This window comes from Carassius gibelio, chromosome A6, assembly GCF_023724105.1.
Source record: "Carassius gibelio isolate Cgi1373 ecotype wild population from Czech Republic chromosome A6, carGib1.2-hapl.c, whole genome shotgun sequence".
Classification (NCBI taxonomy): Eukaryota; Metazoa; Chordata; class Actinopteri; order Cypriniformes; family Cyprinidae; genus Carassius; species Carassius gibelio.
In genome coordinates, this window is record NC_068376.1 from 6,508,019 (window position 1) to 6,522,470 (window position 14,452).

General features: G+C 35.4%; 2 protein-coding genes and 1 pseudogene across 2 annotated transcripts; all 3 read left to right on the forward strand.

The window, feature by feature from the left end:
• Positions 1-5,555, forward strand: part of LOC128015081 (vacuolar protein sorting-associated protein 16 homolog) — a 30,480-nt pseudogene extending 24,925 nt beyond the window's left edge.
• Positions 5,556-5,679: 124 nt separating this feature from the next.
• On the forward strand, positions 5,680-9,743 carry LOC128016152 (regucalcin). Its single transcript, XM_052600586.1, has 7 exons — positions 5,680-5,822; positions 7,380-7,550; positions 7,749-7,934; positions 8,138-8,344; positions 8,439-8,570; positions 9,027-9,181; positions 9,264-9,743. Exons 2-7 carry the CDS (start codon positions 7,388-7,390, stop codon positions 9,312-9,314), a joined length of 894 nt encoding a protein of 297 aa, XP_052456546.1. The 5' UTR covers positions 5,680-5,822; positions 7,380-7,387; the 3' UTR covers positions 9,315-9,743.
• A 1,398-nt stretch (positions 9,744-11,141) lies between these two features.
• Positions 11,142-14,362, forward strand: LOC128016150 (PI-PLC X domain-containing protein 1). Its single transcript, XM_052600584.1, has 7 exons — positions 11,142-11,243; positions 11,325-11,450; positions 11,717-11,847; positions 11,932-12,054; positions 12,166-12,327; positions 12,480-12,651; positions 13,946-14,362. Exons 1-7 carry the CDS (start codon positions 11,237-11,239, stop codon positions 14,182-14,184), a joined length of 960 nt encoding a protein of 319 aa, XP_052456544.1. The 5' UTR covers positions 11,142-11,236; the 3' UTR covers positions 14,185-14,362.
• The last annotated feature ends 90 nt before the right edge of the window (positions 14,363-14,452 follow it).

The following is a 14,452-nucleotide window of genomic DNA, read 5'->3' on the forward strand; positions in this document are numbered from 1 at the left end:
CATGGTAAAATAAAATATTTTTTTATTACCTATATAGATGTTCTCAGGATTCCCAATGAGATCGTTTGTGATCAGACAATCATAAACTGTCATATGCCATAACATTTATTTACCTATAGGCTAGTGACAAATGGTCAAAAAGTGCTTTAGTTTTCGAGATACCCCTACCGGAGGTAGAACTAAACCCAACAATGTTTTTCCTCATCTCTAAGGTCTCCCATATATGAAATGGATTCTTGGCTAAAAATATTTTACTGCTAAGATTGTTAAATTAACAGATATTGTTATACACCACAAAACCAATAAAGGACTAAAATATAGCCTGTCCGTATGGGAGTTAAGGTATATAAACTAATGCAGATCAATCACACAAGCTCTGACATGCACAAATTTAATATCTATAATAATTGTTCGGTCTGAAACGGCGCCAAGTGACGGATGGTGTAGAAATGTTGTTGTCCGGGTGGAAATCGGGAGAAATTCGGGAGAAAGGTCGACCCGGCAGATTTTCGTGAGGGGCTTTGAAATTCGGGAGTCTCCCGGAAAAATCGGGAGGGTTGGCATTGAATAGAGAACTGAAGATGAACGCCGAGCCAGATAAAGAACGAAAGATTGACTCGGTTTTCGGATCACCAGTAGTGATGGGAAGTTTGGTTCTTTTCCGCGAACTGGTTCTTACGGACAGTTTGATTCAGTAAACTCAGTGTACTGGTGATCCAAAAACTGAGTTCTTGACTTGAGAAGGAGTCAATCTTTCGTTCATTATCTGGTCGTCATCTTCAGTTCTCTCTTCACAGCAGTTCAGTCAGTGTACTGTTTGAGTAAATGAATTACTCTGTGATATTGGTTTGTTTGAACTCGGAGGGAGTGTCAGCCACATTAAAAAAGTTAACAGCATAAGTCATTTGTGGATTAATGCGTATTGGAGATGCAAATCGTTTCAAACGATTCAGTTTTACTGGTTTGGAATGACATGAGGGTGAGTCATTTATGACATAATTTTCCTTTTTGGGTGAACTAACCCTTTAACTTGTTGCATAGGAAATGGAATACTGTACACCGGCTGGTTTATTTTGTCTGCTCTGACATTTTCCAAAACCATTTCTTTGTAAGGAGCAACACAAAAATATAATCACATTATTATATTGATAATTACGAAACAATATACCTGCTGCTCCACTTTTCAAATGTTCTTGTCATGTTATACCAGCTGATTTTAAAAACCAAGAATGTTGCCACATTGCCATACCCTAAACATATCCTTAAAAACACCAAGATTTCCATTTCCAAAGTACATTTAGACTGTGACGTGTAAGATCTGAGAAATTTGCTAAAAACAAATGTCGTCTATAGAGTACAGAACAGAATTGCTGGGTCCATTGAGGAAAGCATAGGTTATGTCTATCTAGGGTATTAAGGTATTAACCTGATTTTTACAGTATGCTGTAAGGCAGAGCAGTCATACTAGGAATGGTTATGCTTGTACCAACTTTATAATCGCCGTTCTTTTTTCTTGAAACAGAAAGATTGAATTGTATGAGATGGGCTGGAATCTGAAAGATGGTCTGAGAGACTGTCTGGTTGCTGCAGCTCCATATGGGGGTCTCATTGGTAATTTTGTTTAATAATGTTGTTGCGTAAGATTATATCAGAGTACAGTTTTGTGGAGTTCAAAGCCGATGATACTTCTTTCTCTATCAGCTCTCCTGAAGGCACATAACCGACGCTCTCCCAGTGCCAGAGATCTTCTCTTCCTCAGGACTGCCTCTGACCAGCTTTCCAGTAAGAACACACAGCTGCACAGCAGGGCTGCCCGATTAATCAAAATAAATGTGAAATTGCGATATGGCTTAGTGCGATTATCAAATCACAAAGGCCATTTAGTTGAATGAATATGCGTGGCACTGTGTTCTTATATAGTAGTTGCTTGTGATCCTCCGGCATTTGCTGTGTCCACATTAACTCATCTATGCATCTGTTGTATAGAGTTTGTGTTGCTTATAACATGCATTTGGAAATGCAAAATGCCCCAACCATCCTCCCATACTTGTACTGAGAATCGCTTATAAACTGAAGAGACTTAATGGTTTTTTTTTTCTTTTATTTTTTTTTTCAAAATAAAGGTTAGATGATTTAACAAAACAAAATATTAAGATTAAGATATTAACATAAAAATTGGCATTGTAATTTTATATTTTTACTGTGAAATAAAATTGTTTAAAAAAATATTTTGATTTTACAGTGAAGTTAAAATAGTGATGTTTCTTATTTTGTTTTTATTTAGCAATTTTAATATTTACATTTTAATAAATAGTCATAATAATATTATGATTTTTTTTGTTGTTCTATTGATATATAAATAAACGTACATTTTGGCAAAACAATTTTTTTATGACATCATAAATTGCCACTTTTATAGCAATTCGATTTTGTCTCAAAATCGAGCAGCTCTAGAATTGACAACTAGTTATTAAATAATAACTGAGCAGAGTTTGCTGAGCGAGGCTGTGAGGCAGTGTGTGGAGGCCGCCGGACATGAACATGACCCTGAGACACAGAAAACACTCTTGAGGGTGAGCCACACAGGCTGAATGTTGCAGTAAGAGAGACTTTTCATTTACAGAAGGAATGAAAATAAACATGGGTTTATACAGTATATTCTTTCTTGCTCGATTGTTCTCTCGGCAGGCATCCTCATTTGGGAAGTGCTTTTTGAGTAATTTTCCTCCAGAGCAATTTGTCAGCATGTGTAGAGACCTGCGGGTGTTGAATGCAGTCCGAGATTATACTGTTGGCATTCCACTTTCCCACACTCAGTTCTTCCCCCTGACAGAAGTCCTATAAAGGTTCAACAAATTATGGTGGCTCCATTTTCACCAATGGGTGGGGTTTGAAGGCATGACATCTTTGCCTTCCACTTTCTTTTCTTAATACTTTTCTGTTATTTTTAGTAACATGATTTTGCTAGTTGCTTTGGTAAGAAAATAAATATAATGTGCATATGTGTGTAATTACAGAGACTGGAAACTCTGATCGCTCATTTACAAAGTGCTGTGGACGAGTACTACAAAGCCAAGAATGAATTTTCTGCCAAGGTGAAGACCGCAGGCTCTTCTGCTGCAGGCAGATTAGAAGCCTGCGTCAGAGTTCACTGCCTATGTAGCCACAGCATTATCACATCTGTGAATAATCTAAAGGAATTCTTATTGTTCTCCTCTCTCAGACAACAGAAGATGAAATGCGTCTGCTGCGGTTTCAGAGGAAGGTAGAGGAAGAGAAGGGTGAGCAGCTTGTGGGATTCTCCCTTCATGACACTATGACCATCCTGCTGTCTGTGGGGCTGCATAAACACACTTGAACAACTTTACAAAGACTTCAGGATGCCCGACGAGAGGTGTGCCTTCTATGTATAGTTTTACCCACATGATTTATAGTTTCTTTATTTGGTTTTTATAAAAGAATATACCTTGAGCAACATTTAATTCATGTCCCACTGGCAGTGTCAAGAATCACAAGAACATTCTCTGCCATCAAGGAAAAACCATTGCCTTTAATCTTTAAGTAGGTGCTACATGTGCTAGTGGCCAACCACCTGGTCTTAAAGAAAATGTGATAGATCAGACCAGGCAAACTTCTAGCATTGCATCATGGTCCAGTTCTGACATTCACATGCCCAGTGTAGCTGCAGATTAAATTGGGGGGGGGGGGGCATCAATATATTAATGCTTACTGAGTTAGAAGCACTCAAACTTTGGAAAAAGAATATTTATGGCACTCAAACAGGTATGCTCTACACAGTTAATCTGATATAGGAAAAACAAGATACACTATTTTAGTTTCAACGTCAGACCTTCCTCTTTAAAAGAAAAAAGAATCAGCTGAATGCAAAGTGACCACATTTGGTTTTTGACCATTGAAAATGTGTACAATTCAACAATTTACTCCTGAAATCATATTGAGATTCCAATATTGCTGGAATTTAAACATATAGAGCCTCAAAAATTAAAGTACTGAAAGGAAAGTTTGTTAGCACTCAAAATCTAAAACGTATAATGCAACAAAGGTTGCTGAAGTCAAAAGATTTTTCTAACAGACCTACCGATCTCTGTGTGAAAATAATATAATGATGCTGCCAACTTTCAGAAGTCATTTGACCAATTTTACACAATTAGAAGAGTGGATTACTCCGTAAATATAAATCTGTGACATATTTAATATCTTGGCTTTCAACACATTACATATGAACATACTTTCTTCTGAAAAATATTGGCAAAATCAAAAATTGGGGAAGTTTCTGAAATTTGGTTGCTTTGACACTGAATGACCCAGTCGATGGTTATAATGTAGTGGCTGATATCTGTACATTTATAGGGTATGTTTCTAAATAAAGAATAATATAATGTGAAGAAACACAGGACCCAGGACCCTGCCGAGTATAAGTGGTATAGAAAATGAATGGATGGATAGTGTCATGAGTGAAGTTTTTTCTCGTTATCAGGTTCTGGTGGCTGAAGTTAAAGGCTCTGGCTGAGAAGGAGGACTGGGAAGAGCTGGAGAAATTTTCCAAAAGCAAAAAGTCTCCTATTGGCTATCTGGTAACTGATGTCCTAATGATCTGAATTATTGTTTATTATTATTCTTAGAATTATAGTTACAAATTATTTATAATCGTCTTTTTCTGATTACAGCCATTTGTTGAGGTGTGCATTAAACACCATAACAAATATGAAGCCAGGAAATACATGTCAAAAGTCACACCGGAGCAGAAAGTCAAAGCTCACCTTGCAGTAGGGTAAGAGCTTGTTCCAAAAAGTATACGTGACACTAAAGACTGTAGTAATGGCTGCTGAGAATTCAGCTTTGCCATCACAGGAATAAACTGCATTTTATAATACATTAAAATAGAAAAGGTAATTTAAAGTGTTATAATATTTTACAATATTGCTGTTTTTACTATATTTTTTATTGAAGAAACACAGCCTTGCAGAGCTTAAATGACTTTTTTTTCTGACCTCAAAGTTTTGAACAGAAGTAAACATTACTGTTAATGATTAAGACAAAGAACCCCAATAAATATTACTCTAACACAGGGATATGGAAGGTGCCGCAGAGGCTGCTATCGAGAGGCGTAATGATTCAGAGATCAGTACTGTTCTGTCACGCTGTTCAGCCACCACCGATCATCTTCTGATGAAACGCCTCAACCGCGCTAAAGCCACTGTTGCCAAAAAGTGAGCCTGTACACTTCTGCCCTGCTTTGCTCAAAAGCATTTGCTGCCCATCCTGATATAATGGAACATTTTCATGAAAATTCTGCACAGTGAAGGAAAATTATAGGGTGGAGAAAAAGGCGGACAGCAAGAAAAATGGCACGTCAGCTTATGTTTTTCCTGTCTGTCAGATAGCTCAAAGTAGTTCCCTTCTTGCACTTCACTGTAAACCATAAAAACCTTTGTACCTATAATTGCATTATGAACCATTGTGTCTTTTTTGTAGAATCATACTATCTTTGATCATATGTCTGTGTTATCTAAACATGATCTGCCCATTATTGGATAACAAAATGTGTTGAATCCGATTTGTGCACATACATAATTTTTTTGTCTGTGATGTTTCTACCACAATCACGCTTTTCTCTCATGACTAAGTAAGTATTGATTGACTGGGGTCAAACTCCTCTCTTCTGCACTTTTGTCCAAATTTTGGGGTGTATTTATACGTGAGACCGCAGAGGGAGCTCTATCACATTTACAGACGGAACTTTGCAGAGTAGGAGATTTTTGCAAGAACAGTGACCAGAGGAAAAGAGGATATAAGTTAAGGTACGACAATAGAAAAGTGTTGGTTTGTAGGAAATATGATGTCCAACAAATTATTTTCACAGCGCTGAATGACTTTATATCACATGATTTTTTTAATGCAGCCTTTCCAGAAGACTTTGCACAAATTGTGCAGTTTGTTTTGTTTGTGTAAATTTGTGTTGTCTAGAAAATGAAACGTTGTAACGGCATCTGCCTAACAAATCGTTATGTTCGCAGTCGTGGTTTGTTTTAAAACCAGTATAGAATCAGTTTGTGATAATGAATTTTCAGTGCATTTCTAATGACAGGTTTGTCGTTTGTAGACAAATTTTGATTGAGCGATGACTCACCTGTAACAGACATTCTGCATGATCATTTTTAAATGGATTTTTCTTTTCTTTTTATTTAAATAGAAAAATATAGAAAACAAATATTAATTATATTTGTATATATAAAACCACAAAAAAAATAAAATAATAATAAGTGAAAAAAATTGAATAAAATGAAAGGCCTTGCTATTTTACTATACTAATTAAGAGCACAGTTTTTACAGCTTTTTTGTTTATACTGTCCTCAAAGGCATAGTACAGCCAAAAATTGCATTAATTATTAATTATACGCATTAATTATCACTCTCATGTTGTTCCAAACCTTTGTTCATCTTCAGGGACACAAATGAAGATATTTTTGATGAAATCCGAGAGCTTTCTGACCCTTTACTCAAGGCCCAAAATGGTAGTAAGGACATTGGTAAAATAGTCCAGTGGTTCAACCATAATGTTATGAAGCTACGAGAGTAGGCCTACTTACAAAAATAAAATAATGACTTTATTTAACAATTTCGTCCATGTGTTCAGGAGAGTACCAGGATGCCAACAAATGCCTATGAAATTTTCTACAATAAAAAAGAGGATTCTGATTATTGAATTTACAACAATGAATATGAAACTTAAGACAAGTATAGTCAAGAGATTAATAATATATGCCTCATTTAACAAATTCTTATCATAGTTAAAAAAAAATGACGTTTATATTGTAAAAGGAAATAGCACAACAATTTGTTACTTACAATGTATTAGAGTCACCTGTCACACACTCATTCATAGTTCATGAATAAATTTAAGATGCTGTATTGTTTATCCATATTAAAGGTTTTTTTATAATATCCAATTATCACAATTTAACGTTAAATAGTAATAGTGGAACTATCAGTGTCAGGGCAGCATGTTTGTCTCAATCGATGGCATGAGTTTAATGTGGGGTTAAATTTTTGCTCGACCAATGGCAGACAACAGGCCAGTTGCATATTATTAAGACTGTGTCTTAAGAACTAGTTTGACCTAACTAGCTAATGGTTATCAGTCTGTCTTTTTAGATTCAGATTAGATCAATCCATGTTTTTATAAAACTGACTGAAATGTATGATCAGTCTTGCAGAAAAAAAAAAAAACATTAGGTGTTTAACTTTTAAGATTAGTCTAATGCAACCGGCCACAGATCATGTTTGCAATTCGTTTCTAAGGTAAATGTTGTTTCAGGACATCATCCAATTACATGAACTATACTTGTGTGTTTCAGGTCAGGTCATGTCGTCCATAAAAGTGGAATGTGTTATCAAACAAAAGAACCAGATCGGTGAGAGTCCAGTTTGGGAGGAGAAGGACTCCTCTTTGTTGTACGTTGATATTAGGGGTAAACGGGTCAGCCGTTGGAACTCGCTGACCAACAAAATAGACAGTATTGCCACAGGTAAGCATACAGTAAGTTCAGTGTGGCCTGCATTTTTTGTGCCTTTCAAGGAAAATGCAAGCAAATTAACAGTCCATCGCTACAATAAAAGTCATGTAGTCAATGTTTTGAGCTTGCAATTTTTTTGCATTAAACATTGATTCAAGTGAAAATAACACAAATCTATTAATTCAAATTTCATTTCTTGCCTCTGCACAGAAAATCTTGTAGGCTCTGTGGTACCACGTCAGGCAGGTGGTTACGTCATCGCAGAGGGAACACGGTTTGCATTTGTTGATTGGGCAAAGCGTTCCATTAAATCTGTTGCCCCTGTCGATAAAATGGAAAAACCAAACACCCGCTTCAATGATGGAAAAGTGGATCCAGCTGGCAGGTTTTTTGCAGGTACTGTGTGAGAGAAATCACATTTTCATAAGCACATTTTCACTCTACTAATGTAAAGTATTAGAAAACTGAAAACTTTTGAGCGTTCTCTTGAGACAGTTGTAATTCTGCATTTTGGTTTGATTACTTTCTCTTTCTCTTTCTAGCTTACAGAAGCCGATAATAAAAGTTTGCCATTCACACTGCTCCTTTACTTTGTGCAGGTACCATGGGTTTGGACATCAAGCCTGACGTGACTGATGGGGCGCTGTACAGCCTCCTTCCTGACCACTCTGTCGTCAAGCAGTTGGATAAAGTGCACCTTTCCAATGGTTTGGAATGGTCACTTGATCACCGCATCTTCTACTACATCGACAGCCTGGCATTCATGGTGGAGGCCTTTGATTATGACATCCAGACTGGAGGGCTATGTGGGTTTGTTTTGCATTGGAGGTGTGGTCTCGATGTATTAATTAAGCTTGTGTGGTTTGGGTTAACCTGTGTATATATTTACTTGTGTTTAAGCTAACCGCAGAATGGTTTACAAGATGGAGAAAGATGAATGCATACCAGACGGTATGTGCATAGACACCGAGGGCAAACTGTGGGTCGCCTGCTTCGATGCAGGAAGAGTGCTGCGTATCGACCCACAAACAGGTGTGTGAGTTTATAAAAGAGCAGCATAGACAAACAAAGAAATTACATACGAATACTAATGGTGAAATGAGAAATTTGTTGTAATTTTCAAAACTCATATTTGCGGTATGACAATATAACTTATGTTGATGAAAATATGAGTGTCTCCAGGGAAATCAAAAAATCTTCACACTGTTGTTTCCATAATTGGCCATCAAACATTCTATTTAAATGTTCATAAAAATAAATTTCATATACAGTATCTGTCTCCCCACAAAAAGTAAGCATCATAACTGTTTTACATTGAGAATAATACAAATAATTTGCACCAAATCAGCATATTAGAATGATTTCTGATGGATCACGTGACACTGAAGACTGGAGTAATAATTTGCCATCGTAACAATGCATTTATATTTTTACTAAATGAAAAAAAAAACCCGATAATGTCAGTAGTTAATGAACTTCCCCTCTCAGGCACACGACTGCAGACAGTGAAACTACCAGCTTCGAAAACCACTTCATGCTGTTTTGGAGGGAAGGACTACAGTGATCTCTATGTCACCTCAGCGTGTATCGACCTGGATGCAGATGCACTGGCCAAGCAACCTGAAGCTGGCTGCACATTTAAGGTAGACATCTTGTTATTTCATATCTTGCTCATTTTAGCATGACATGACCTCTGACACATTATTTGCTCTATTCTTTCCTCAGGTGTCTGGTTTAGGAGTGAAGGGCATCCCACCATATTCATACACCGGATGAAAACCCAGGAAAAAGTGATGATGTAAACTTTGTGACCATTTTGCAGTCACGATACAACAACAGTGTTCCAATCAGTGATACATATAATATTAGATACTGAAAGCTTACCTCATTTCAGATCACATCCTCATTTCAGGTGATTTCCAGAATATATGACATTAAAAGCAGTTTGTCTAAATGACTAAATGAAAAATTGTGAAATAATTTCATGCATTTTAATCCTGTATACGTTAACTACACAAAGTGTGACTGAAAATTATTTCAAATGTTAAATATTTGGAGATTTTTAGGTAATTATGGAATTTTGGTAACTTGTAATGCATATTAACGACAAATGTGATGTTTGGCTGTGCTTATGAAGTAAGTCAGACGACAATGATTTAAAAAATTATGAAATTATGTTTGTGAATAAAGATTTTTATTAATTAACTTGGTACACCGTTCACAACCTATTTTATACCTGTGACCTGTACTTCACAGTAAAACTCTATTCAGTGGGAAAATGTAGAGTGGGACTTGATTTTACTGGAACTGATTGGATTGTAAAAAATTGTAAAAAATAATGTCCAAAACGGTGGTTGGTTGGAAGACGCGGAAAAGAAAGAGGGATTAGTGATGTCATCTGAAAGGTCATTTCAGACCATGCATTATGAGGGGTGAATAGGGTCCGTTTCATGTTGACTTTTAAGGATACTAAGTAAACCTACAGGTTGTGGTGCAAAGGTTGAAGTTTTGTTTGCTGTATTATTGAATCTTTCAACATGAGCTGAAATAAGAAAGAAGTCTCACTTTTAAATGATTTCTGGAATTATAGACTTTTTTTCAAGGGTTTAAATGAGAGGTTTAGGGGAAAAAATATTAAAACAAGCTCAACCACATAATATAATAATATAATTCCTTCACTCAAACAGTGACACAAACTGTACCACATAATAAGACAAGCAATAAAGAACAGATGCAAATAAAGACATTTAATATTTTTTGATGATGTGTATTTCATTGCAGTTCATTGCATTTACCAAATAATAACAGAAATGATCATTGTGCTTTGGTGTAAATTTATAAATGGGGTTCTTTTGCATATTCACCTGCATTTCATTCCTATGAACAAGTACAGTCTTGAGTTTGTTTATCAGTGCTCCAAAATGGCAACGTTTGCAAACAGTTTAAAATAACCCCTGCCAAAGGAAGTGAATTAGCTGTGTTAGCGAAAACTACAAATTGTCAAAGAATTGTTTGTTAAGGGTAGAAAATTTTAGATTTAATAAAGAGATCACTTTTATTGGGGCAAGAAAGGGTGACTTTATAAAGAAATTCCATTTATTTTTTTTTTAAATGGGGAAAACTGAAACTCTAGGACTTGAGTCTTATCTTCAGTAGTAATGCTATTACAATTACTAATTTGTATTTTAAAACAGCATTTATTGGCTAATATGAATTTTCAGCTTCCATTATTCAAGTCTTCGATACAACATGACCCTTCAGAAATCATTCTAATTTTGATTTGTTTCTTATTATTATCAATGTTGAAAACATGACATGTTTGTGGAAACATACTTTTTTCAGGATTACCGATGATTAGCTTTTATTCGAATTTGTTGCAGTTTTTACAATTAAATGCACCCCTACTGAATAAAAGATATTATTTATAAAAATAAAAAAAACAATCTAAACTTTACTGAGAAATTATTGGGATTATTTGCTGGAAAATGGCAATAGACAGGCTGTGTTTTATGTTGAGCCGAATGTATTGACCTCTCTCTTCTTAAGAGCCTTACACAGGCCTTACGATCTAGAGGAACCGAAAGAAAACTTGAATATGGATGAGCGGTTCATAATGACCCAACCAGAGGGTGTTGTCTAAACTATAAAAACCGTGAAATCAGAATGCTGTGATTGTCAAACACAAACAGGACACAAATATGTATGGTATGATGTGATAATACTTACCTAGACCATCTGCTTAGATAGCTGTAAACCACATAACATCTTCTTCTTTTTACCTCCTAGGCATTTGCACCACTGAAGAATGGGACAAGAACAAGAAAACGGCTGAAACGGAGAGTCTAGCTGACTGGATGGCTAACCTAAATGAGAAATTGACAAAAATTCCATTGAGCCAACTTGCTATTCCTGGTAAGTAATGTAAATATTAACAACAGCTGTCAGACTATTATATAAAGCTTTCAGATATTAATAACAGCTTCCTACTTTTTGCTAATATTAATTAATTAGCATTTAGACATATGAACTGACTTCAGTCTGCCGTTTGTCATTCACTATATACATATCAAAATCAAACACATAGAAACTTACATTATATATCAGACATGAAGTGAACACAGGATGCTATGTGACTTGTATAGAACCAAAAACTGAAACAGAACGAACACTTCTTTTAGGGAGCCACGATGCTATGGCATACAGCTTGGATATGGGCTCTTCAGTACTGGAACCTAAAAAAATAAAGGCCTTGGACAAGATGTTCAGCACTTTCTTAAGGCCCATTGTCAAAAAATGGGGTACTGCGCAGGTAACGTACAAATTCAAATACAGTAATCTCACAGTAAATGCTGTGATGTTTTCATGATGTTAATTTTTTCATATGATTTTCCAGGAAAAAAACATCTCTGAGCAGCTTGATGCCGGTATTCGATACTTTGATCTGAGGGTTGCTGGAAAGCCTGACTCTAGTGATTTATTCTTCTATCATGGACTATACACAACAATGACTGTGAAGGTTGTTGCCCTGATTCATTTTCATGTGTTTCTTTGTACCTTAATTGCATTCATAAGCTTTAATGGAAAAACTTCAATGACAGCTAACCTTAATAACTTTGAATCACCACAGGAGGGAATGACAGAACTGGAGAAATGGTTAGGACAGCATACTAAGGAGGTTGTCATCCTTGCTTTCTCACATTTCAAAGAAATGTCAGCCGATCAACACACCGGCCTGACCAACTTCCTCAAAGAGCACTTTAAAACAAAACTCTGTCCTAAGCCTCAAGTGGTACATATCCTTAACCATGACCTCAAAGCCATATCCTCAAAAACTGAGGGAAATAATTCATTCATACTAATAATAATTCAAACATACAAACGCTTCCAACAATGGTTTAATAACCATTCAAATGTTTTTCTTTTCTTCCAATTTATGTGAAGCCCTCACTCAAGGACTGCTGGGAAAGTGGCTACCAGGTCATCCTCTCTTATGAGAACAGAAGTGTCGACGACCCTGTTTTGTGGCCTGGAATCGCATACTGGTGGGCTGATAATTCAGACCCCAAGGAGGTCATTTCATATCTCAACATCCAGAAACAAAAGGGAAGACCAGGTGAGCTGAGAGATGCCAACAGCTTAAAATTAGTGCTGTCAAATAATTAATCACTATTAATCGCATCCAAAATAAATGTTTTTGTTTACATAATATATGCGTGTGTACTGTTTATATTTATTATGTATATATATATATATATATATATATATATATATATATATATATATATATATATATATATAATATATATAAATACACACACATGCATGTATATATTTAAGAAAAACATGCTTTGTCCATATATAAAATATTTATGTATAATATATTTACATTTAGTCATTTAGCAGACACTTTTATCCAAATGAGGACAATGGAAGCAATAAAATCAACAAGAGAGCAATGATATGCAAGTGCTATGCTATGACAAGTCTCGGTTAGTTCAATGCAGTACACGTCACAAGGTTTTTCTATTTTTTATTATATAATAAAAGAAAACAAATAGAATAGAAAAAAATAGACTAAGTTAGTGTTAAAGGCCTTTTTTATTTTTGCTTTTGTTAATTATATAATAAAAAAAAAAAGAAAACCAACAGATAGAATACAAAAAGATCAGAGAAGGTAGTTTTGTTTTATTTTTTTTAAGAAAAACAAGCAATTAGTAGGCCTAAATGAATAGAGTGCAAGTCTAAAAGGGGCACGTTTTTTTTTTTAAAGAATAGAATTAGAATAGAGAGTGCTAGAGTTAGAAGGTCAAATAACGATGGAAAATATGTTTTTAGCCGATCCTTGAAGTTGGGTAAGGATTAAGGATTGAGTTTGGGAAGTCATTCCACCAGGAGGGAACATTTAATTTAAAAGTCTGTAAAAGTGATTTTGTGCTTCTTTGGGATGAAACAATCAAGCGACGTTCACTTGCAGAACTCAACCTTCTAAGAGGGCACATAAGTCTGAAGTAATGAATTTAGGTAAATGGGTGCAGAGCCAGTGGAGATTTTGTAGGCAAACATTAATGACTTGAATTTTATGTGAGCAGCTATTGGTAGCCAGTGCATATTGATAAACAGAAAAAATAAATTATATATTAATATAAACACATATATACACATGTAAATATTCTACATATATATATATATTTATGTATGTTTGTGTATATTTATATATACATAATAAATATACACAGTACACATGCACATATTATATAAAAAAAAACTTGTATTTTGGACACGGTTAATTGCTTGACAGCCCTACTTAAAATACCTTACATTTACTTAAAAAAATTCTGATTGGTTGAAAAAAAATCCTCCAAGAAATCCTTTGCTCATCAATGCTCTTATGTCCATTTGGTCAATAGAGGGATTGTTTGTTGCTGGTCTCAACCTGACTTTTGATGGGAATGACATGCTCCTGTACCTCACAAAGTCTTTAAAGGAGAAAACCATGACTGCCTACCCTCTATTGCTTGACTGGGTGAAGGAGCAACATTCAGGCTCTGACAAAGAAAGTGTCAACATCATCGCTGGAGATTTTGTGGGAGTGAATAGCTTTGCTCAGGATATCATTCAGCTCAACAAAGCTGAAAGTGGTCCATGAGAGGGTATTTTGAGTAAATATGTCCTTCGAACCGGAAGAGCTTTCAGAATATTTCTGTCATTTTGTTTAATTTGTTTAATTGATGACAGTGGTAGCCTACATAGTTTATAACGAATATAGTGTTGGTTATGGCAAAAAAAAAAGTATTCTTGAGCATTTAACATATTAAATAAATAAACACATTACAATTACTTAATAAATAAATCAAAATGCACATGTGAGCCAGCATTGTTTTGGGTCTCTTCAACAAAACGAGAAACAAAATCGA

Excerpts from the sequence above, each read along its gene's own strand:
- LOC128016152 (XM_052600586.1), top strand. The coding sequence starts at position 7,388 with ATGTCGTCCATAAAAGTGGAATGTGTTATCAAACAAAAGAACCAGATC. Across the intron at positions 7,935-8,137 it reads AGCTGGCAGGTTTTTTGCAG|GTACCATGGGTTTGGACATC; the intron begins GTACTGTGTGAG and ends TACTTTGTGCAG. Across the intron at positions 9,182-9,263 it reads AAGCTGGCTGCACATTTAAG|GTGTCTGGTTTAGGAGTGAA; the intron begins GTAGACATCTTG and ends TTCTTTCCTCAG.
- LOC128016150 (XM_052600584.1), top strand. Across the intron at positions 12,328-12,479 it reads TCTGTCCTAAGCCTCAAGTG|CCCTCACTCAAGGACTGCTG; the intron begins GTACATATCCTT and ends ATTTATGTGAAG. Across the intron at positions 12,652-13,945 it reads GAAACAAAAGGGAAGACCAG|AGGGATTGTTTGTTGCTGGT; the intron begins GTGAGCTGAGAG and ends TTTGGTCAATAG.